The sequence below is a fragment of the Felis catus genome, chromosome D3, assembly GCF_018350175.1.
Source record: "Felis catus isolate Fca126 chromosome D3, F.catus_Fca126_mat1.0, whole genome shotgun sequence".
In the NCBI taxonomy this organism is placed as follows: domain Eukaryota; kingdom Metazoa; phylum Chordata; class Mammalia; order Carnivora; family Felidae; genus Felis; species Felis catus.
Window position 1 is genome coordinate 7,840,297 of NC_058379.1, and position 23,450 is coordinate 7,863,746.

Sequence of the window (23,450 nt, forward strand, 5' to 3'; positions counted from 1 at the left end):
CCCTTCCCCTACAACATCCAATCCATCAGAAAACCCAGTTGACTATATCTGAGCTCTCCCATTCAGCATCATCTCTCCCATTTTATCCAGACCACCACCATTGCTCGCTCAGAAGTTTGCAGTAACCTCCCTGGTGTCTCTGCTTCTACTTTTAACCCTACTAAAGCCATTCTGTAACAGCAAACAGAAAAATCTTTCTAAAACAAGTCTGATCCTGTTCCTTGTCCAGTTGATTAGCTTTATTATTAGTTTAATGTTTATTTATTTATTTTTGAGAGAGAGGGATAGAAACCGAGCAGGGGAGGGGCAGAGAGAGAGAGAGAGAGAGAGAGAGAGAGAGAGAGAGAGAGAATGAATCCCAAGCAGGCTCTGCACTGTCAGCATAGAGCCCAATGTGGGGCTGGAACTCACGAACTGTGAGATCACGACCTGAGCCCAAACGAGGAGTCGGGTGCTCAACCGACTGAGCCACCCAGGCGCCCTTCATTATTATTATTTACTTATTTTGAGAGCAACAGAAAGCATGAATGGGGGAAGGGCAGAGAGAGAGAGGGAGAAAGAGAGAGAATCCCAAGCAAGCTCCACACTGTCAGCGCAGAGCTGATGCAGGGCTTGAACCCATGAAACACGAGATCGTGACCTGAGCCAAAGTTGGATTCTTAACTGACTGAGCCACCCAGGTGCCCTCTTTTTTATTATTACTCAAAATTTTATTTTGAGTAATCTCTACACCCAATGTGGGACTCAAATTCACGACCTTAGAGTCAAGAGTCACATGCTCCACCTTCGAAGCCAGCCAGGCGCCCTTGGTCGATTAGTTTCCTGTTGCTGCTGCAAGAAGTTACCACAAATTTAGTGGCTTAAAATCATACCAATTTATTCTCTTACAGTTCTGGAGGCCAGAAGTCCAAAATGAATTATGAGAGGCTAAGATTAAGGTGCTGGCAGGGCTGGGTCCTTCTGGAAGCTCTGAGAAATGCATTTCTCTGCTTTTTCCAGCGTCTAGTGGAAGCCCATATTCCTTGGCTTGTGGCTCCTTCCTCCTTCTTCAAAGCACATTTATCCAATCTCTTCTGTTGCCACATCTCCGGTTCTTTTTGACCCTCCTTTCTATCTCTGACAAGGACCCTTGTGTTTACATTCAGTCAATCTGGATAATCTGGGATAATCTCCCCATCTCCAGATCCTGGACTTGGTCAGATCTGCAAAGCCCCTTCTGCCATAGGCAGTAATATACTCACAGGTTCAAGGAATAAGAATGTGGACATCTTTGGTGGTTCATTGTTCAGGCTACCCCACAGTGCTTAAAGCCCTCCAATGGCTTTGCATCTGAGTTAGAATAAAACCCAAGCTCCTTACCGTTAATGGGAATGCCTTCTGTGATCTAACCCATTCCTATCTGTCCCGCCCTCCCCTTGGCTCAGTTGCATAGGAACCTCCTTGCTTCTCACTGTTCTTTCCACAGTCCGACTCTGTTCTTGCCTCAAAGCCTCTGCATATGCTGTTCCGTCTGCCTAAACGCTCTTTCCCCAGATCTTCATATGGCTGGCTGGCTGTTTCTTCCTTTTCAGACTTCTCCAGTGTCCGCTTCTCAGAGACGTCTTTCCCTGATTAATCGCTCTCACCCACTCCTCTCACCTCCCTGCAGTCCTTCACATCACTTGGGTTTACTTAATGTCACCAGGGTTTACTTACTGTTACTTTTTTTTTTTTTTAATTATTAACTTATTTACTGTCTTTCTCCTCCATCAGAATGTGAGCAAATGAGAGAAAAACACTTGCTTGTTCACTGCTATATCCCCAGGGACTGGCAAACAGTAGATCCTTGATAAATGCTTGTTAAATGGATGAATGGATGGATGATGATCAGCACATCCAATTTGGTCTTTGCGCTCCCATGTCCAGGATTCAGGCTCAGGATGGAGGTAGGTCAGATAGGCAGGAGGGTGCGACATTTAACGAGTACTTCCAGTGTGCTATTCCTTCCTTCATGCAATTCAACATTTATTGAATACCTGCTGTATGCCGGGCCTTGTGCAAAGTATTTATTCATGCATTGTTTATTCAATTCAAAGAGCATTTATTGAATGCCTACTGAATGCTAGGCAATGTACATTTATGAAACATTTATTGTATACCAGCTGTCTCAAATCAGTGCCTAGGTACACAGGACTTTTCAGTAAATACCTGAATCAATGAATGTCCTCAAGGAGCCCCCAGTCTTCCTGCTAAAATGGCCTGTAAATAAATAACTCTAACATACAAAGATAAGGCAGTAATGTGGGTGTGTTCAGACTGCAGAGGGGCCCCTTATCAACTTGTACTGGCAGGTACCTTTCTGAGTCTTATCTTCTTACCTGGGAACCAGCTCTTTGAAGGTCAGATAGACTCTCCTCTCATTCACTTGCATATCCATCCCCTGGGCACCCAGGAAGGACCTGGCCTGTAGCACACGCTCAGTCAGTGCCTGTTATCTGGTTACTGCTGCTTCCCCTATGGACAGTTGTTCATTCATACACCAGGCAAGAGGGCAATAGCTGGGTCCTCACCCTGGTGCTGCTGGCCAGGAGCCGGGAGCCTCTGACAGGCTGCCCAACCTCCGTTTGGCTTGATTCTTCCAGCAATAAATGAGGGATTAAGTCCTCCTCCTTTGGTGCAACCCCTTGACTGGACTTCTATGTAATCTATTCTTGTAAAAACTGAGGCAATGCACAGAAATTGTTAAAGACTTGGGGCACCTGGGTGGCTCAGTTGGTTAAGCTTCCTACTCTTGATTTTGGCTCAGGTCATGATCTCATGGTTCGTGAGTTTAAGCCTCAAGTAGGCATCTGTGCTGACGGCGTGGAGCCTGCTTGATTCTCTCTCTCTCTCTCTCTCTCTCTCTCTCTCTCTCTCTCTCCCTCCCTCCCTCCCTCCCTCCCTCCCTCCCTCTTCCCCTCTGGGTGTGTGCTGTCTCTCAAAATAAATAAATAAACATTAAAAAAATAAAAAGAAATTGTTGAGACTCAAATATTCACTGCAGTCATCAGGTTTTGCCTCATCTGACACTTTCCTTCCTTCCTTCTTTCCCTTCTTTTTTAATTGTGGTAAAATACATACAACATAAAATTACCATTTTAACTATTTCATTTTATTTATTTTTAAACGTTTATTTATTTATTTATTTATTTATTTATTTATTTATTTATTTATTTATTTTGAGAGAGAAAGAGAGAGTGTGTGCAAGCAGGGGGAGGGACAGAGAGAGAGGGGGACAGAGGATCTGAAGTGGGTTCCGTGCTGAGAGCGGCGAGCCCGAAACGGGGCTTAAACTCATGAACCGTGAGGTCATGACCTGAGCTGGAGTCCGATGCTCAACTGACTGAACCACCCCCTTTCCTTTAAGTTATCTCTACCCCCAACATGGGGCTCAATCTCATGACCCCGAGATCAAGAGTTGCGTGCTCCACTGACTGAGCCAGCCAGGTGCTCCCTTTTATTTTTAATTAATAAAAAAATTAACTCATTTATTTGTTACCTTTTACTGGGGTCTTCTATTTAATGATCAGGTTGTTTAGAACATTTACAAAGATAACTTTAATAATATACCAATTATTTTGAAAAGAAATGGCAAATACTGAGTTTGTCATAGTAAAACCGAGTCATTAAATTACTTTTTGGAGGTACTTACTGTCATGCAAAATAATGAAGACAGTGCCACTGTGGACCAGTTTAGTAATAAAGAATCATATTATGCAGTTCTAAACTTTAAAAATAGGAAATAAACATACATGTGGCTTAAAAATAATTATATATTTGGGGCACCTGGGTGGCTCAGTAGGTTAGACGTCCGACTTCAGCTCAGGTCATGATCTCACAGTCTGTGAGTGCAAGCCCCACGTCAGGCTCTGTGCTGACAGCTCAGAGCCTGGAGCCTGCTTCGGATTCTGTGTCTCCCTCTCTCTCTGCCCCTCCCCCGCTCATGGTCTGTTTCTCTCTGTCTCAAAAATAAATAAAAACATTTCAAAAATTAAAAAAAAATTATATATTATTATCGTGATCAACTTAAGAAACAAAAATTCACCACTTTTATAGCAGCATTATTCACAATAGCCAAAAGGTAGAAACAACTCAAATGTCAATCAGCAGATGAATAGGAAAACAAAATGTGCTATATACATACTATGGATTATTATGTAGCCTTAAAAAGGAAGGAAATTCTTTTTTTTTTTTTTATGTTTATTTATTTATTTAGAGAGAACGAGCAGGGGAGGGGCAGAGAGAGAGAATCCCAAGCAGGCTCCATGCTGTCAGCGCAGAGTCTGACTTGGGGCTCAATCCCACGAACCATGAGATCATGACTTGAGCTGAAGTCAAGAGTTGGATGCTTAATGACTGAGCCAGCCAGGTGCCCCCAAAAAGGAGGAAATTCTAACACACCCTACAATATGAATGAACACTGAAGACATTACGCGAAATGAAATAGACCAGATACTAAAGGACAAATATGGTATTATTCCTCTTATAGGAAGTCCCTAGAGTAGACAAATTCATGGAGACAGAAAATAGAATAGTGGATGCCAGGCGCTGCCTGGAGAGGGAATTTTGGGGAGTTAGTTATTCAGTAGGTGTAGAGTTTCTGCTTGGGATTGTTATAGGCTGAAATTCCTAAAACTCATATGTTGAAACCCTGACCCCCAGCGTAATGGTGTTTGGAGGTGGAACCTTTGGGAGATGATTATGTTTACATTTTAGAGGTCAGGAGAGAGGGGCCCTCTTGATGGGATTAGTGCCCTTATAAGAGGAAGAGAGAGAAATCTCTCTCCACACACGCTCCAAGGAAAGGCATGTGAGCACACAGGGAAAAAGCGGCTAGCTACAAACCAAGAAGTGGGCTTTCACCCTTATGATTGGGATTAATGCCCTTATAAAAGAAACTGTAGAGTGCCCCCTTCCCTCATGTGAGGTTACAGTGAGGAGACCATCTGTGAGGAAGATGGCCCCCATTGGACACCAAATCTGCTGGCAACTTGACCTTGAACTTCCCAGCCTCCAGAGCTGTAATAAAGAAATGACTGTTGTTTAAGCCACCCTGTGGATGCATTTTGTTAGAGTAGCCCAAGCTATCCAAGAGTGGGATGAAGGAAAGATTCTAGAGTTGGATGGTAGTGATGGTTGCACAACGTGAATGTGAATATACTTAATGCCACTGAACTGTACCCTTAAAAATTAGTTAAATGAAGGGGTGCCTGCCTGGCTTGGTGGGTGGAGCAGGCGACTCTTGATCTTGGGGTTGTGGGTTTGAGCCCCACGGTGGGTGTAGAGATTACTTAAAAATATAATCTTTTGGGTGCCTTGGTGGCTCAGTCGATTGAGCAGCCGACTGAGGCTCAGGTCATGATTTCATGGTTTGTGAGTTCGAGCCCCATGTGGGGCTTTGCACTCACAGTGTTGAGCCTGCTTTGGACTCTGTGACTCCCTCTCTCTGCCACCCCCGCACTCATGTGCACATGCGCGCGCACTCTCTCAAAAATAAATAAGTGTTTTAAAAAAATTATGAGACTGACATGCCGCCCATTGTGCTAAGAGGGCTGTAAACATTTAAAAAATTAAAAATAAATAAAAATAAAAATATAATCTTTAAAAAAATGACTTAGAGATGCAGAGGTGGCTCAGTTGGTTAAGCATCCGACCCTTGATCTCAGCTCAAGTCTTAATTTCAGGGTCTTGAGTTCAAGCCCTGCATTGAGTTCCAACCTGGGTGTGAAGCCTACTTAAAAAAAAAATTTTTTTTTAATTAAAGATTTAAATGATAAACCCTGTGTGGTATTTGCTGCAATTAAAAAACCCTCCTCACTTCATCAGGGTATATACTAAAATTGGGACAATTCAGAGATTAGCATGGTTCATGCATAATGATGACACATGTAAACGTGTGAAGTGTTCCATATTGAAAACAACAACAGAGAGGTGGCTCAGTCGGTTAAGTGTCTGACTTCGGCTCAGGTGATGACCTCACAGTTCATGGGTTCAAACCCCCATGTTGGGCTCTGTGCTGACAGCTCAGAGCCTGGAGCCTACTTCAGATTCTGTGTCCCCCTCTCTCTCTGCCTCTCCCCGGCTCGTGCTCTGCCTCTCTCTCTTTCTCTCTCTCTCTCAAAAATAAATATTAAAAAAAAAAATGACAACAACAAAAACACAGTAGCAACAACAAAACCCCCAACATCACCAGCATTTTCTCTGGAATTCTCCATGGCTTCATAACAATTTCCTCCTAACTCCCCAGAAGCAACTAGTAGCCTCAATTTTGGATTTATCTGTTATTATTCCACTGCTTTTTATTTTTTTTATTTTTATTTTTTCAACATTTATTTATTTTTGGGACAGAGAGAGACAGAGCATGAACGGGGGAGGGGCAGAGAGAGAGGGAGACACAGAATCGGAAACAGGCTCCAGGCTCCGAGCCATCAGCCCAGAGCCCAACGCGGGGCTCGAACTCACGGGCCGTGAGATCGTGACCTGGCTGAAGTCGGACGCTTAACCGACTGCGCCACCCAGGCGCCCCTCCACTGCTTTTTTATACATGTTGTCTACACTGGCTTCTTTTTGAACTTTATGTAAATAAACTTTACCTTGTACCTTCTTCTGCAACTTGCCTTTCAACTCAACATTGTTTGGCTAGTCTTCATGTGCACGTACGCAGCTATACGTCTCTTTCACTGCTGTATACTATTTGGTATTACATCACATACGTCACAGGCCTCCTCAGCTCTTCTCAGCCTGCCTTCTCAGACAGTCTCCCTTGGTGACCTGTTCCATCCTGACCCTTACACGGTGACCGATTCTGTGTGGGCTCTGGCCAACTAGATGCCATCTCGGGCTTCTCCTTCTCCTGTCTTGTGGCAGACATGTGCAGCACTAAGGGGCGTCCGAGGTGCTTACACATGGGTAATCTCCAAGTAGGGGGTGGTTTACACCCCATGGGGCAAACGTTGGACCAGGAGCCAGCAGATAATTCTCTTCCCTTCTTCCGACCCCCAGAACTGTCCAAGATGCTGTGGTAAATATGGCCACTCCTTGGTACCCTCATACTGACTCACCCTCTTTCCCTGTCTCACTGCCCCTTTTCCTCTCTCTTGCTTCCCCAGGACTGCATTCTCTGATAAAGGAGTACTACACTAACTTTTGGTGCAGACTGCTTTCTGAGGAACCCAAGGAAAACATTCTGCAATTTGTCCATTCTCCTGTTGATGAACATTTGGGTTGTTTCACTGGTTTTTTGAGACTGCATACAATGCGGCTAGGGCTAACTTCCTTGTTCATGCTTCCCAGTGCACTCGTGGCTGTTTCTCTAGAATGTTCCTAGAGTTGGAATTGCTGGATCATAGGTTGTACACTCTTTCAGCTTTACCACACATTGCCCAATTAATTTCCAAAGTGCCGACTTCTATTTCCAGTTTATTTCACCCCTGTCCCTTGCCATCGGCTCACTACATTGGGATCATCCAGGCTTTCTTTCAGTTCCTTTAGTACATGGACTCCCCCATCATAAGGCCTCTACCTCTGCTATTTTTTCTGCTGAGAACACTTCCCCTACCCTCAGCCTAGCCAAGACCTCTTCTTTCCACGGGGCTCAGCTCTATGCTGAGAGAAGCTCCTTGACTTCCTCCTCAACCCAAGACCAGGTCAACCCCATCCTCTCCATGCCCACATTCTATATGTCAGAGCCTCCTATACCTCCTTGTCATGGTACACTTAGTTGCAATGTTCCATCTGTCTGTGCAATTATTGGAACAAAGTCTGTCAACTCTGCTAAGTTTCACTAGCCTGAAAGTCATAGCCACAATGTTTGTTTGAGCTCATTGCCTTATCTCCAGCAACCAACATTGTGCCTGGTGCATAGTAGGACGTTGGTATTCTTATTATTCTAGTAGCTCTTCCATGTTCTCACTGATATTTGAGTCCAGAATGTAATTTTTCCAGCATGTCTTCATATATCTACTGTAGGCCAAGAGCATGACAATGTAAACACAATCTCTTTCCTTGAGGAGCTCACAGATCGAGGTCAATAAACATTAATTAAGCCTGCTAGACCCTGACATATTTGAGTGCTTAGCAATGGTTTAATTGACTTAGACATCACCTCTCATCTGAGTATTACTATAATGAATAATGATGATCACTGTTTATTGAGCACTTACTATATACCAGACACTCTACTAACTGCTTTACATTACCATCTTATCCTATCTTCACATCCTACCAGGGAGGTGCTATTATTACGTCCATTTTACAGATGAGAAAACTGAGCCTTACTTAGGAAAGCAAAGTCACTTGTACCAGATTACACAGCTAGTAAATGATGCACAGAGGATTCCTCAGCTTGAGTGCCAACATCCTATCGTGATGCTAAATTTCTCCTGCCTCAATTATTCCGCTTTCAGTTAGATTCCAGAGACTGAGTGCTTAATCACAATGGTAAACTAGCGATCATTATGGGGCACTTACCAAGTGCTAATCACTTTGCATCCATCCATTCATTTATTCAACAAATATTTATTGAGAACCTCATGGGTTCAGTTCTCTTTGACAGGTGTGGGGGTACAGAGGTGGACAGAAAAGATTAAAATTGTCGCTTTGTGGAGTTGACATCCTAGTGGGAGGAGAAAAACAATAAATAAATAAAAGATCTGATAGATGGTGATCAGTGCTAGAGAAAATGAAAGCAGAAAAGGGAACTAGGTCGTGTGATGACTGGGGTTTCTGTGGTTTCATTTCATTCTCCCAAACATCTATTATTTTCCCATTGTAGAAATGATAGTGAGATTAAGAGGGGTGAACTTACAGGCTAAGAAGTCGGGCCTTTGAAGGACTGAGGATTCTACTCTTTGCTGTGCCTCTATTGAGTGCCTAGGATTGTGGTGTAAACAAAAGGACCATCAAACTTTCTTCTAAGAGTTTATAATCGGAGGTGGGTAAGTTGACCCAGGTGAGTGGAGGACTCACAGAACTCTGCTGAAGCGTCCTTGCCACGCCCAGGGCAGACATTAAGCATGATCCCCTGTGGGAGATGCGGACCGCAGGGGCTGAAGTCAAGGCTCAGGCAGATGAATGGATTCCAGAGATCAGGAGCAGAGGTCTAAGGCCCGCTAGGTCATTCTGGGGCTGCTGTTGACCCAGAGGCACTACCAGCCCCAGCCCTGCCCCCACAGCAGGCTCTGTGCCACTCTCCCTTCCGCCCAGGGTCTCCAGACTCCAGGCCATCAAGCCGGGAGACCAAGTGGCTAGTGACCAGTGATAAAACCCCTGCATCGCCCTGGGGAAGCCATGCTCACATGCAAAGAGCGGCTTCCCCTCTCCCCACCCAGCATCAGCAACTCCAGGGGCCTCTCAGACCAGGGGGTTCGCAGGCCTCAGCTGCCTGCGATGACAGCTGGTTCCCTGCCCCCTGTCTCCCCTCCCCTCACCCCTTGGCCCTGCGACTCAATTTCTGCCCAGGAGATCTCATGAGATGGCCAGGCAGTCTGGGATGGAGTGGAGGAGAGCCTGGGCTTTGGACCTAGAAAGGGGTACCACCTCCCCAGGCACACCACCTTGTCTGTTGCACTTTCAGAGAACCTCTTAGAACTTTGCATCTTCAAAGAGGTACAGTTTAAGATTTAGTGAAGCTGAAAATAGAGATTTTATGAACCAAGCCCTAGGGACTGAGGATAAGTAGTGAACTAAGACCAAGGTCAGTCTCCTCAGAGTCTTCTATCTATGTGTCTGTCTATCTATGTATCTACCTACCTATCTTAACATTTATTATTTTTGAGAGAGAGAGAGAGAGAGAGAGAGAGAGAGAGAGAGAGAGAGACAAGAGCATGAGCAGGGGAGGGGCAGAGAAAGGAGACACGGAATACAAAGCAGGCTCCAGGCTCTGAGCTGTCAGCACAGAGCCAGCCCCATGCGGGCTTGAACTCACCAACGAACTTTGAGATCATAGATCATGACCTGAGCCAAAGTTGGAAGCTTAACCGACTGAGCCATCCAGGGGCCCCGGGACATTTCCTTTAAAAGAGAGAGCCAGACAATAGACTGTTCACACATGAGTATTTTATTATAATTATGACAAGTATTCTGAATGGAAAGAGCTTTGTGCTAGGGTAAGCTGGGCAAACTTACCTGCTCTCAATTTGCAAGGGGTGGTCTCAGAGATCCCTCTCTTTGGGTTGGGGTAAGAGCCAACTGCCCATTCCGTTTCAGAGCATCCTGGCCTCACCAGGGTGAAAGGCCTGCTCTGTGCCATGAATAGGTGCTATAGGGTGAAGAGCAGGCTTTCCTACAAAGGCTGCTCTGTGTAGGAATCTAGGAGGCACTCAATAAGTAATTGGTGAATTAATGAAGTGCATTTCAAGGCGAGTTAAAAAGCCACTGACTCCATTTGCAAAGGATGTTGTAATATGGCTAACCAGGACAAGAGAAAAATCTCAGTACTGTTACTCCTAGATTTCTGGAAGGGTGAGAAATTTGGGGACTAAGGGAGGCACAGTAGGGGTGCTGGACTTCCATTAGATGGGTACTTTTTTTTTTCTTTTTTTTAAGTAGGCTTCACACCCAACATAGGGCTTGAACTCACCACCCCAAGACCAAGAGTTGCATGCTCTACTGACTGAGCCAGCCCAGGTACGCTTAGATATGTACTTTCAGAGTAGGTGTTGGCACTGTGCTAGGCAGGAGATACGTCCATGCATGAGGCAGACAGGGGCCCTACAGCCCCAGGGTTCCCAGTGTGCTGACAGCATAGGCAACACTAAGAAAATGTGATAAGTATTATGAGGGGGACAGGAAAGAGAAGATATCAAAGCTGGTTCCAAGAGGATAAGAGCTATGGAGAGGACGGCTGGCAGGAGAGACAACTCCTGGTGCACAGATCAGCAAATGCAAAGGTCTGGAGGAGAGAAAGCAGCTCTATTCAAAGAACCCAAAACAGTTGAGTGCGATCAGACTTTGAAGGCTTGTTGGGGAGAGAAGGTCGACTTCATTTTAATGAAGACACACACCATGACCACCACCCTGTTACAGAACACTGGTTCATTCAATCCTCCTGTAGCTCTTATACGTTTGATATTATGACCCCCATTTTACAGATGGGATAACTGAGGCTCAGTTTGGGCACCTTGTGTGAGGTCATATAGCTCACTGGATTTGGGAATTTAGAATGTTCCTTTATGTAAATGCTCTTGTTCTAGCAGTTCCTTTTTACCCGAGGTAATGCGTGTAAAAGGTTTTTTCTGTAACAGACCCATGTCCACATGAGGCTTTTTAGTCCTCTTGCAGGGCTTCTGGCTCCATCCAGTTCAGCCTGCAGCATTCAGGGAGCCCAGGAAGGGGCAGTAATGAAAGCCAAAAGGCCCAATGGCCTCTCTTAAAATTCCCCTGTGTCTATTCTGGTTCCCTCTCTGGGGGCACCTCCAGATATTATCTTCTGCTAAATAGAGAGTTTGATTCTCAGAAGTTCCAAGACGTGGGAGGTTTAAAAAAAAAATTGGCAAAATCAACAACTACAAAAACCCCTGCAGCAGCCTGAGCACAAAGAGTTTGAGTTTTGAACAAAGGGCAGGGTGAGACCCGAAAGTAAATGCTGACACATCCTCTCTCCAGCTGTGAACTGGGGGGTCTGAGGGCTGCTGCAAAGGTCATCGGTCTCTACATCTTTGGGGCAGGAAATGCAATTCAATCCTCTCAGTGACTGATTGCTCTGCAAGATTAATGGAATTGGCTCCAACACTGGTCGCTGTTCTGACAGCACAAAAAGTGAATCAGACTTCTCCCTTCCCCTCTCCTCCCACTAAGCAAGGTCAGCTGATTCCCAATTTTAAAAGTTCAAAACTTTTCTCCAGGAAATTTGTCCCAGGGTGTTCCTTTGTGGGCCGAAACTCTACCTGCTGGGCTGAGATCCAAAACGGACACTTGAAGTTCCGGGGAATCTTTCTAGGCTTTTCACCCATCCCTACTTCATCTTTCAAAATAAAATTGATGTTAAGGGCAAGATCGTCCCTGAAAGGGTTAACTGCCAGCCCGGCTGTCAGGCCCTCAGGGATTGGCAACCAACGACAATTTAGCATGATGAAGTAATGCTTGGAGTTTGATTTCCATTGGTTAATACACTTGTCCATCAATCCAAAGATGCAAGTTTTGAAAGTATCTTTGAACTTTTAGGACTCGCCTCCTGGAGTTAACCCCTTAATTAACTCACCTGTTATTTCCAAGTTTCCTTCAGATCCTCGCTCAGGGAGATGTAGAACTCTCGCAAAGTCTTCCCTAAATGCCCAAAGCCAGATGCTCAGGCTGTATGTAAGCTGCCCTGATACTTCAATCTACACGGGACTGGTGGGGGGGGGGGGGGGGGAAGAAAAAAGAAAAAAGAGAAAAGGTCTTTGGGAACTCCACTCACTTGAACAGAAAAAGTACAGTATGCTGTTCCCCAAAGTATTTTTTAAATTGCGAAAGCAATACAAAATATGACAAAAATCCAGGATTTGGCAAAGTAGGAGGTGGATACGCAAGTCCCTGTTATATTTGGTATATTTATCTTCTATGCCTTTTTGTTTAAAATGTTTGATAAATTTACAAGGGCAAATAATATATGAGATAGTCCCTATATCGCTCCCTCAAAGTTTTCTCCCCCCTTGGAAGTGATCAAACGTAATGGCTTGTTGCTCCATTCAAGCTCTTTCTTCTTCTTTTTTAACTTAAAAGGGATCATAGCATATATGATATCCTGACTTTTTTATTTCTTAACCAATCTTGAACTGTTTCTGAATCACGACATTCAGATTTACTTCATCCTTAGCTAATATTTTAGAATGATGCAGTTCTCTAGACAATATATGGAAAGATCTCCATATCATATTAAATGCAAAAAGAAAGAGGACAATGGGTAATATTTATGTGACATAATAATAATAACAACAACAACAGAAAAAGTATATAGAAGTGTGTAAATGCATAAACTATTTCTGCTAGGATACCCAAGAGACATGCTAACAAGTTTTCTGGGGATGGGAGTATGGACAGGAGAAACTGGGTAGATGGGTGGGGATGGGGGAGAAAGACTTAAAGCCATTTAAAAAAATTATTTTATTTTTAAGTAATCTCTACACCCAACATGGGGCTCGAATTCATAACCCTGAGATCAAGAGTCACATGCTCTACCCCCCAGAGCCAGCCAGGTACCCTTAGACTTGAAGCAATTTTAAAACAGTTGTTATTAAAAAATTTTTTTTTGAATGTTTATTTTTGAGAGAAAGAGAAAGAAACAGAGCGTGAGTGGGTGAGGGGTGGAGAGAGAGGGAGACACAGAATCTGAAGCAGGCTCCAGGCTCTGAGCTGTCAGCACAGAGCCCAACGTGGGGCTCGAACCCACGATCTGCAAGATCCTGACTTGAGCTGAAGTCAGATGCTTAACTGAATGAGCCACCCAGGTGCCCCCAAACAATTTTTAGATTGTGGAATATTTCATAAGTACAATCATATTTGTAAAATTTTAAAGAATACTCTCAGGTGTTCACCATCCATATTAAGAAACAGGAAATCACCAGCACTTCTCCCTGTTCAGAGTTGAGTCTCTTCCTGCATTTTGTGTTAATCACTCATTTGCTTTTATTTATGCCTTACTGCTTATGTATATATGCCTAAACAGTATTTATTTGGCTTAGATTTGCCAGATTTTGAACTTTATTGTCTTAAAAGGTGAACAAAATGAAACTCCTGGGGCACCTGGGGGGCTCAGTCCAACTCTTGATTTTGGCTCGGGTCATGATCTCATGGTTTGTGGGACTGAGCCCCATGTCGGGCTCTGCCCTGACAGTGTGGAACCTGCTTGGGATTTTCTCTCTCCTTTTCCCTCAAAATAAATAAATAAACTTAAAAAAAAAATAAAATAAAAGGAAAGTCCTGCCCGAGTAGGTATTATGGATACTACAACACAGAAAGTGAAATTGAATCTGTAAGATCTCAAATCAGGCAACTCTAATGCATACATGTGGTAAAAATGAAACGCTGTACCAAAGAATACATTTTCTTCTCTTTTCCAGGTTCTTTCCCCCATTTTTTGATTATATTTATTTCCAAAGAAAATCCTGTACATACGAAAGAATAAATGTGGATATAGATGTGTTCCCTTTGGTTGACATAGTGGTCAGCACAATTTGGTATTCCACATCTCATTGTTTCATGTTTAGGATGTCATGAAATCCTCCCACACCAGTATATGTAGAACTACTTCGTTCTTCTTAATGTTTTGATAACATTTCATTGCACAGAAAAATGGTCCAAGGATTAATCAGCTCCCTTAGATCATATTCAGTCTTTTTCTTTTTAAAAATTTTTAATGTTTATTTTTGAGAGAGAGAGAACGTAAGAGCGAGAGCGCAGTGGGGGAGGGGCAGAGAGAGACACACACACAGAATCCCAAGCAGGCTCCAGGCTCTGAGCTGCCAGCACAGAGCCCAACGTGGGGCTCGAACTCAGGGGCTGTGAGATCATGACCTAAGCTGAAGTCGGAAGCTTAACCAACTGAGCCACCCAGGCGCTCCATATTCAGTCCTTTTCTGTTGCAAGCAGGGTTACAATGGATTGCATCTTTGTGTTCCTGTCTATCAGCATGATACATATCAGGAAGTGGTTACCCATTTCTAAGGCTTCCTGCCCCATCACCAATTATCTGTCCTTGAGAAGTTTATTTGTCAGATCTGGGCAGGTGGGACAATCTTCTACCCAACTGGCATCCCCAGGCAGGCACGCAGAGTGACTGGTTGAAGGGCTAACACTCCAAACATTCACAATGTACCGGATGGCCCCTTCTAGGAAACCTTTGCAGACATCCCTTGTCCTCTTCCCCCACCTCATCATTCCAATAGTTCATTTTCTCAGGGTCCCTTCGTTCATTCCACAAATATTTCCAGAAGGTTGATTATGGAGACCCAGTGCCAAATCAGACTGTGAGGCAGCTTGGTAGGTGAGTTCAGACAAATTCTGGAAAACACTAAGATTGCACAGTCCAATAATGGTAGACACAGCTACATACATACAGCTATTTATATTTTAATTAAGATTAAAAAATAATTTAACATTCACTTCCTCAATCTCACTACCTACATTTCAAGTGCTCAGTAGCCACATGTGGCTAGAGCCTGCTGTATTGGACAGCGCAGACATAGAATATTTCCATGACCATGTCCTAGGGGACAGCCCTGCAGAGAGGTATAGTAAATGGTAAAGGCTGTGAGCTCCGGATTCCTATAAGCCCTGGATGCAAATCTTGTCTCTGTTATTTTACAGCTGTAAAATTTGGGCAAGTAACCATAAAGGTGGCAAATTCTAGACTCTCCCTCATTAGGGTTTAGATGAGGATTCAAAGAAATAGCAACTGTGAGTACCTTTGCTTAAAGACATAGTAAGCATTCAAAAATCAGGAGTTCTTATAAAATCATGTATGAGTGTGAAAACAGCTTCAGTTTCTAACAGTTTGAAAATCTAAATTCTGGGGATTCCTAACTCCCTTTGGAGCTGTCTGTCCACTCCCTATGCAGCCTGGAGTATGTCTACAATCAGAGCTGGTTCTTCTGTATCCCCTCTGTCTTGAAGCACAGAGCTGCTCAATCAACCTTTGATGAATGAAGAAATGAATGAATGAGGCCAACACAGCCAGGATTTGACTGGGCCTTTTGTAAGAATGAGAAGGAGGGTCCGGGAAGTCATTATTACTAAGTTTCAAATACAACTGGCCTGCTCTTTTTTTCCTGCAAGAAAAAGTACTTCTCTTGGAGAAGCACCTTAATCTTCCCTTCCCTCTCTCACCTACCTCCGGCTCCTCTGGGACAATTAGCCAACACCAGGACCCCAAGGGTCTTGGCCCTTCCCCCTTTGGCCCAAAATAACCTCCTCCCCCACTTTGAGCAAATGCCTGGAATTCTTTCAAGGGGAGGACAAAGCCTTTCATCTGCCAATTACTGATAAAGGGAAAATGCAAATATGCTGGGGAAGGTGATCCATCAAGGACCCAACATTTATTGAGTGACCACTTAGGACCAGGCGGTAGGGTAGGCTTTCTGGGGGAGTCCAAGGGGAACAAACCCAGGCTGGCCCATTCTTCTTTCTGGTCTGTAGTTTCCTTATGGTTTGTAAAGGGAAGGGATTAAATTAGGTGACTACTCAACCCCTTTCCATTCTGACAGGCGAGGACCTCCCCTTTGGGGTAATATATGGACTTAACTGTTTTTGCAGTGAGGTGCCTGCCATCGGATCTTTTCCTGACACCACCAGACTTTGGGGACACCATGAGGCCACATGGGGAGAGAGAGAAGGGTCTATGGGAGGAAAGGAGAATCAGGATCAAGCATTCTATTTCGCTTTTACCTTATTGCACTTAACTTCCTTTTCTTGACCCTCCAGCCCAGACACGCTCCTTTGAACATGTTCATTTCATTATGTGGGAGCAAGGAAGGTGGTCAATATCCAAAAAACCATGAGATGGCAGAACCAGGCTCTGGTTTGAGCCCCGCCAACTACATTTACAAGCTTGTGAGCTTGGGTGAGTGATTTTGCCTTTCTGAGACTCAGTTTTTCTTTGTAATGTGAGGAATAACCAGACTATTACCCTTCAAGGGGTCTTGTGTGAAAGAGAAGCAGATAAATTGGTTCCTGGTTCTTGACAGGGGCTGAAGGCTAACCCCTTCTCACTCACACTGAGCTAACCTGGGCGATTTCAGTCTGGAAACAAATTTTGATATTTGCCATCTAGTGGACTGGGATTAAAACAAACTTCAAAGAGCAGTTTTTGGGGGTGGGTAGAAAAGAATATAGAAAGCTAGGACAGGAAACTTTAAGGTGAGTGAGGGGGAAGCTATCTCTTAGGGTGACCAATCCAGGGCTGATAGTTCACATCCGATCTCTGATGGGGAAGCCACTTCCTCTCCACACCTCTCTGTCTGAATGGAGTGTTGACTGGGGACCATATGGGGGCAGAGGAAATCATCCAGATTGATAATTTCTCTGAGCCTCAGTTTTTCAAAATTACTTGCTCCAACTATCCTACAGGAGCTAATGGCAGAAATAAAAAATATGGGAAGATTTTTTTTTTTTTTTGGCAAAGCCTGCTATGAGCATCTGTAATGTTCCTTTATTGTAGCCCTGGTGCCATGTGGTTACCCCAAAGATCAGGCCTAGTTGGGCTAGAGAAATGTTTAGGGCCAGCTTTTCTCATCATCAGAGTCTAACTGACTATTACTGTTCATAATGGAATTACAGGACAGCACATTTAGGATTACAGTTTTGGGGGTGGCCATGGCCAACCAGGTATATTGACAGAAAGCAGGAAAGTGCCAGTACCTCTGCCAAGAATCCCTACAGGATTAATCGAGGGGCTCCCCAAGTTCCCCACACCCCATCCCAGAGCTTTCCACCGACTTTTCTCTTATAATCGGCCAATGAGGGCTTACCCTTCGCCTGCTTGCCAGCTGCGTTAGGAGGCGCCAGATCCGATTCTCTCGGTATTTCACTCCTGAGCATCTATTTCCTTCTCTTGGCGAGCGCAGGGACCTTTAAAAACTGTCCAACTTGTGTTCCAGGGCTCGTCGCCTAGTAAAGGACTCCACAGACGCGGGCAGGATGAATGAATGAAATGCAACGTCTTCCGGTCAGCTCGGGTCTGAAAAGGCTCTGGTCTGGCTGTTATTTCCTGTACCTGCGTGTGTGTGGGTCCGTATCTTTGAGTCCGGGAGTTTAAAAGTTATGCAGTCCGTACAGGTATGGAGCTGCGCTAATTTCTTCCTGAGCCCCCAAATGCCTCCTCCACATGGCAGGTCCGCATATGGGGGTCTGGAGAGGATCGCCACCCCCGGCACCCCCCCCCCCAAAAAAACAAGACATGCAGCAGAAAAAACAATTATATATACAAAGCTCTTTGAATTTGGGTCGGCCACGTAGGTAATGGGGTGGGGTGGGTGAAGGAAGAGGAAGAGGGGTGGCCCGTGGGGGCCGTGGGCAATGGGGGCAGGAATTGAGGTGGGGGGTCGTTTTGGGGGGTGCCAGGCCTCGGGGGCTTTCTAGCCAGCAAGCTCGGCTTGCATTTCCGCGCCTCCCGCTGAGGCCAGCCGTGCAAATCTGCACCTCCCTCCCCACCCCCTCCTCCTTCCCTCCCTCCCTGCCCCGCCATCTCCGGGATGCGCCCGCCGCCTGCAACTCAGCCCTCCAAAAGTCAGCTCTGCACACAACTCCCGGGCGGCGGCGGCGCCTGCGTGCAAGGCGCACTCGTGACCCAACAACAAAACAGCGATGCCAGGGCGCTAACGGCGCCCGGTGCCTCCCGGGCGCCCTCCCCGCCCCTCACCTCCTCGGGCAGCCGCCCCCGCCCCCCCCATCCCGGGCCGACTGCCCCCTCCACTAGCCCGGCCGCGGGCTCAGAGCGCGATCGGCAACAATGTTTACGTTCCGGGGATTATGACGTCGACGCCTCCCCCCCCACAACTGCTGAAAATGGTTTCCTAGGACTTTGCAAACGGATCTGCTTAAGTGTTGGTGCAAAACTTTGTAGATCTCGGCTCTGGCTTGCTTTATTTATTTATTTTTTGGTTTGTTTTCTTTGGTCTTCCCTCCTTCCCCCCTCCGCCAAAATGCAGGGGGCAGGAGTGTTGACAATTAATTGGTGAACTCTCCTAAAAAAATGGAGGCAGAGAAAGACTCTGGAAGAAGATTGGTGTGTAGCTTTTTTTTTTTTTTTTCCAAATCTGTATCTGGTAATGATAGATCTATTTTTTTTTGTTGTTGTTGTTTCTTGCTGCCTTTTCTTTCCTTTTCTGTATTTTGCAAGAGGACCGGAAAAAAATATAATAAATTGCATGCAAAAGGAAGCAAGCAGCTTACTCCTCCAGTCCCTTGTGAGGCTCAGAGTCTCAGACACTTAAGTGGGGAGGTGGTAGAGGGGAAAGGCGTGGAGAGGGACTGAGCGGGCTCGGGGTTCGCCCGGAATCTGGGGGGCTGCAGGGCCCGGCGCTGGGCGGTCGAGGGAGGAGGCAGGGGATGCGGGGAGTGGTGGGGGAGTCTCCTTAGGAAGTGAGTGTGCGCGCGCGCTTGTGGGGAGATGAGGCAGCTGCTGGTGCGTTTTGGGGTCTACGATGGGAGCTTTGTGGCGGGCCGTCTGCCTCTCCCCCTCCCAAGCCCCGACCTCCCCCTCCACCTCTTCTTCTAGCATTGGCGGGCGGTCGGCGGGGGTGGCTGGGGTCTCAGCCCTTCCATTTCAGCTTTCCAGCTTCCCGAGTAGCTCGGGGGCGGCTCCAGTCTTAGAAATGCCGCCGGCCCCCGGTTCCGGCTTCCCGGCTCTGCCGCCGCGGCCGCCCGGGCTGCTGTTAGCGCCGAGCGGGGCGCTGCGGCGGCTCCTCCCGGGGCCTACAAATGCCCCGCCAGCCCGTGCGCGGAGCCCCCTTCGCGGGTTACATAACCAGGCTCCCGGCCGAGTGGGCAAAACTCAACACCTATCGGGGGTGGGGGGGGGCCAAGGGAGAGCCCCCCAGGTGTCCTTTCCATGGCCTCCAAAGATGCAGGAGGGGAGTGCCCTGTACAGGGCACAGCCGGTCCCCGGGGGTGCGGGCCCCTCTCGTTATCCCGATTTTCAGCATCTTTGGCATTTGCGCAAAGTTGCTCGGGTCGCAATGGTGGGGTGCGGGGGGCGCGCGACTCCTGCACCTGCTTGAGCTGGGCCTAGGGTAAGAGACGACCCCCAGTCCCCCCAATAATGCCTCGGGCTCTCTGGTTTGGGTCCCTGCAGCGCCCGATTGACCGCCAGAGATACGACGAGAACGAGGACTTGTCGGACGTGGAGGAGATCGTCAGCGTCCGCGGCTTCAGCCTGGAGGAGAAGCTGCGCAGTCAGCTGTACCAGGGGGACTTCGTGCACGCCATGGAGGGCAAAGGTGAGGCGCCCCCTCCTCGGGCCGCGCTCCGCGCCGCGGGCCGAGCGCACGTGGGGAGGGAGCTGCCGGTGGCTGGGTTCGTATTTCGCGCCCGCGTCCCCCATTCCAGGGGATCCGGTGACGAAACGAGGCCGAGCACTGGGGGGGTGGGGTGGGGTGGCGAAGGAGGAGGGCAGGCGGGAACGGGAGCCGGGCGTGGGCCTAGACCCGGCCCGCGCCCACAGTGGGCCCCAGGGTGGGCAGAGCCAGGGGACTGGTGGTCAGAGGGACCTGGGGACTGACGGGTGGGCCGAGGGAGGGCGGGTGCGCGGCATTCTACCCCTCCCAGAGCCAGCTCAGCTCCTTGTAGCTGCGTGAGGTGCGGCTGCCTGTCTGGGAGAGGGGCTGGGGTGTCCCAGGGACATTGTGATGAGAGTCCCCCTAGGCCCGAAGCCTCCCAAACCCCGTCCTATTTCGGGCCGTGCCGGTTAGGAGCTGGTGCTGGGGATGCTCTGGTTGCTGAATGATGCCTCCTCAGCCCCTGGGATCTGCAGAACCCCATAACCTTCTGGTCTCTGCCAGATTTGAGCAGAGGCTGGGTCAGTTCAGAGCTGTTGTCTGGAGCCCCCAGTTATGTTTGAGGCCTCTGGCCCTTCAGCCTTGACAGTTTGAAGTGGGGACTGGGGGTAAGAGAGTTTTACCCCCTCAGGCTTCAGGCTGAGATCCCTGACCACCGGAGTTTGAAGTGAAAACTTGGGGTAGCCCCCTGGGGAACCAAGTCTCTTCTCAGACTGAGACTTCGAGAGTTCTGTCCCTTGTAGGCCCTGCCAGTCTAGAGGAGAAGTTGGGGAAGCCTCTGGGGTTTTGGGGTGCCACCCTGAGATCTTCACGGCCTGAGTTTCTCCCTGGCTCTAGTATTAGAAAGGTGTCTGTGGTGTCCCGCCAAGGTTGGGGTGATGCTCTAGCTTGGTCTGAGACTTCCAGAGGCCCTGTGTGACCTCTGGCTCTGCCTGTGGGGTTGGGGCTTTGGAGATACCCCTGCCTACCTAGGTATTTCCCTATGCTCTCTGGGGTTTCTAAGTTTGGTTTTTTCCTCTCAGATACTCAAGTTTCCTTTATAATACACCATTTCCATTTGTTGCCCCCCCCCCCTTGGAAAACCCTTCCATCCCTCAGTGAGCTGATAACAGGGGAAGGGCCTCCCCCTCCAGGTTCTGGTTGAGTGGCTGGGGCTGTAGGTTAGCCCCCAGATGAGACAGTCCTGGCTTTGCATTTTTGAAGTTTCTCCTTTGTGCCCACTGCTTCCTGGGGTTCAGTGGTAGGGGGTAGTTGTTGGGGGAGGGAAGAAGAACTTTCTTCCAGCCTGCCAAGTCTTAAGAGCATTGCATATGCAGGCAGACAGTCTGGGGGGGGGGGCGGGGGGGTGGAGAACTAGTCTCAACTACATTTAAATTTCCTTAGCACAAATGGGATTTTAATTCCTCTCGTTTCCTTCTCATTTTGAGTTTGGTGAATCCTATGAGAAAACGACATGCAAACTCTTCCTAGTTATTTGTGAAGAATTCTCGGCCCCAAATCTGAGTGTTTTCTCAAGCTCTTTTGAGGAAGTTGAAGCTGAGGAGGGGGGGTGGTTGGAGCTGGGTTTTGGGTGTGGGCGTGTAGGGGGTGGATTCCAGCTAGGGAGAGTCCTTAAATCTGCTGTCCAGGCTCTTTTCAAAGGAGAGGGTCCTTGCGTTTTGGTAGTTAATTCAGATCTGGCCCCAAAATTCGAGGGAGGAGCTGAGAAACAGAAGGAGCCCTTAGCCTGGATTCAAAGTAGAAGCTTCTTAAACTTCTCTGCCTTTAAATCCTTAGGAATCCCCATTCACTGTGAGCCCCTGGGGATCTGAGCTGCTAAGGTCAGGGCTTTCCCCAGCTCTGGTTTTGTTCTCTCCCTCTGCTCTGAGCAGGGTTGCCTTGGCCTCCTCCCCCACCAAGCTGCCCTGGTGAACCGTTTGCCTGGGGCAGGGGCTTCAGTGGCCTGTGATCTCTCTTCTGACTGGCCAGGGAGGGCTTGTGCCCTTGTGGAGTGCCTTGGTTCACCTGAGGCTTTGGGGATGTGATGGTTTATCTCCGCTTCCCTCAACTCCCTATTTAGGGATAGGGAAGGTTGGGTCAGATCCCCTGGTTTTGGAACTCGAAGAACATAGAAACTAAGGCCTCCTTCATTCTCCAGGGCTTTCGTTAAGGGTTTTGGGGTCTACGCTAGACAAACCCGGGACAGAAAACTACCGTGTGAATTTTCTTTGGGCCTCAGTGTGCCCTCTTCACACAGCCTTCACCTGGGGAGCATTCTGCTCTGTTACCCAGTTGAAGCAAGTATTGTGATAGCTGCAGCAGAATTTCACTATTAGGACAACAAAGCTGTGCCCAGTTCTCTAGTTATTTTGGCACCAAATACACAGTTTCCAGGGAAACCAGCTTCCCCCCCCCTCCCCTTCACTATGCAGGATATTACAATAAGATCTTCCCTGATGCTCAGCTACAATGAGAACTCTCCTCCCAGCCTCCTCTCTGGGGCTTCAGATCCTCCCAGGTGGTATTCTTCAATTTTGCACTGCCTTTACTTTCTGAGCTCAGCTTGGGGTGCGTTTCTCTGTCCCTCTTTCTCAGCGATCTGGGGCCTTTTTCTGTGCGGGGCTCTTTCATGAGTCTCCCTCCCCACCCTCCCTGGCCTTGGGCTGCTCATTGACAAGTTCTGACCCGTGGGGCATGCAGGGAATGACTGAGTTAGGCAGAGGAGCTGATAGTTGGCCTGGCTTCTCCTGGGCTGTGCCTGCTCCACTTCCTTGTCATTTTACGGGGAGCTTTGCCCTAGAGCTGGTGCCTGCATCGAATATAACCATGTCTTTCCTCTGACCAACTGATCGTGGTTCATTTGCTCCCTCATGACTTAACCAACCTGTTTTAATTCCAATATCCAAACAGATTTCAACTATGAGTACGTGCAGAGAGAAGCTCTCAGGGTTCCCCTGATATTTCGAGAAAAGGATGGACTGGGGATTAAGTAAGTTGCTGAAACTAATTGCTTCTTCCCATGTCTCACTCCCTTACAGTTTATAGTTTGGGATGGATTTCCTGAGCCCTCCTCCCCACCTCTCATCACAGAGAAGGATCTTTCTTCACTACCTGGGGATAGAATCTCTTTGTTCAAAGCCTGAGAAAGGGGAAAAACTCTACAAAGACTGATCTTTTTCAGGGAATTTGGGCAGAGACGACAGAGGGTACTTGAACAGTGTTCACTTCTTTCCCTGACCCATCACAGTTAACGTCCAGCGACTTTCTAAAGAGAACGTAGTACTCCCCAAATTAGGAAACTGAGGCAGGGCCTGAGCTGTGAAGGGATTGGCCAGTCTCTAACTCCAGAGGCAGGGTACCTAGATACATATTTTTCTACTCTGGACTCCCACTACGTGGGAAATTGGTCCTTTTCTGTGGAGGGCATGTTTCCTAGGTTGCCAGGCTCCTTGCCTCCTCTTTCTCTGCCCCAGCACCTGCCTC

The 23,450-nt window shown here is 47.3% G+C and overlaps 1 protein-coding gene, 1 long non-coding RNA gene and 1 other non-coding gene across 11 annotated transcripts in view; 2 read left to right on the top strand and 1 right to left on the bottom strand.

The window, feature by feature from the left end:
• KDM2B (lysine demethylase 2B) overlaps positions 1-23,450 on the top strand; it is a 153,436-nt gene that overhangs the window by 9,178 nt on the left and 120,808 nt on the right. For 3 of the 9 annotated variants that reach the window (XM_045041759.1, XM_045041760.1, XR_006587992.1), the window contains exons 1-3: positions 18,171-18,536; positions 19,787-19,931; positions 22,878-22,956. In XM_045041759.1, coding sequence (XP_044897694.1) covers positions 18,186-18,536; positions 19,787-19,931; positions 22,878-22,956 — 575 coding nt within the window. In that variant the 5' untranslated portion in view covers positions 18,171-18,185. Of the gene's footprint in view, positions 1-17,629; positions 17,770-18,170; positions 18,719-19,067; positions 19,118-19,786; positions 19,932-22,877; positions 22,957-23,450 lie in introns of those variants that run through there. The other 6 variants (XM_045041763.1, XM_045041761.1, XM_045041762.1 and 3 more) reach the window with 6 other exon arrangements.
• Positions 5,826-5,934, top strand: LOC111557444. Its single transcript, XR_002737479.1, has one exon. It is a non-coding gene; the product is annotated as a U6 spliceosomal RNA (small nuclear RNA).
• LOC123381230 lies at positions 14,439-17,602 on the bottom strand. Its single transcript, XR_006587998.1, has 3 exons — positions 17,463-17,602; positions 16,238-16,331; positions 14,439-15,007 (listed from the first exon to the last, which is right to left on the bottom strand). It is a non-coding gene; the product is annotated as an uncharacterized LOC123381230 (long non-coding RNA).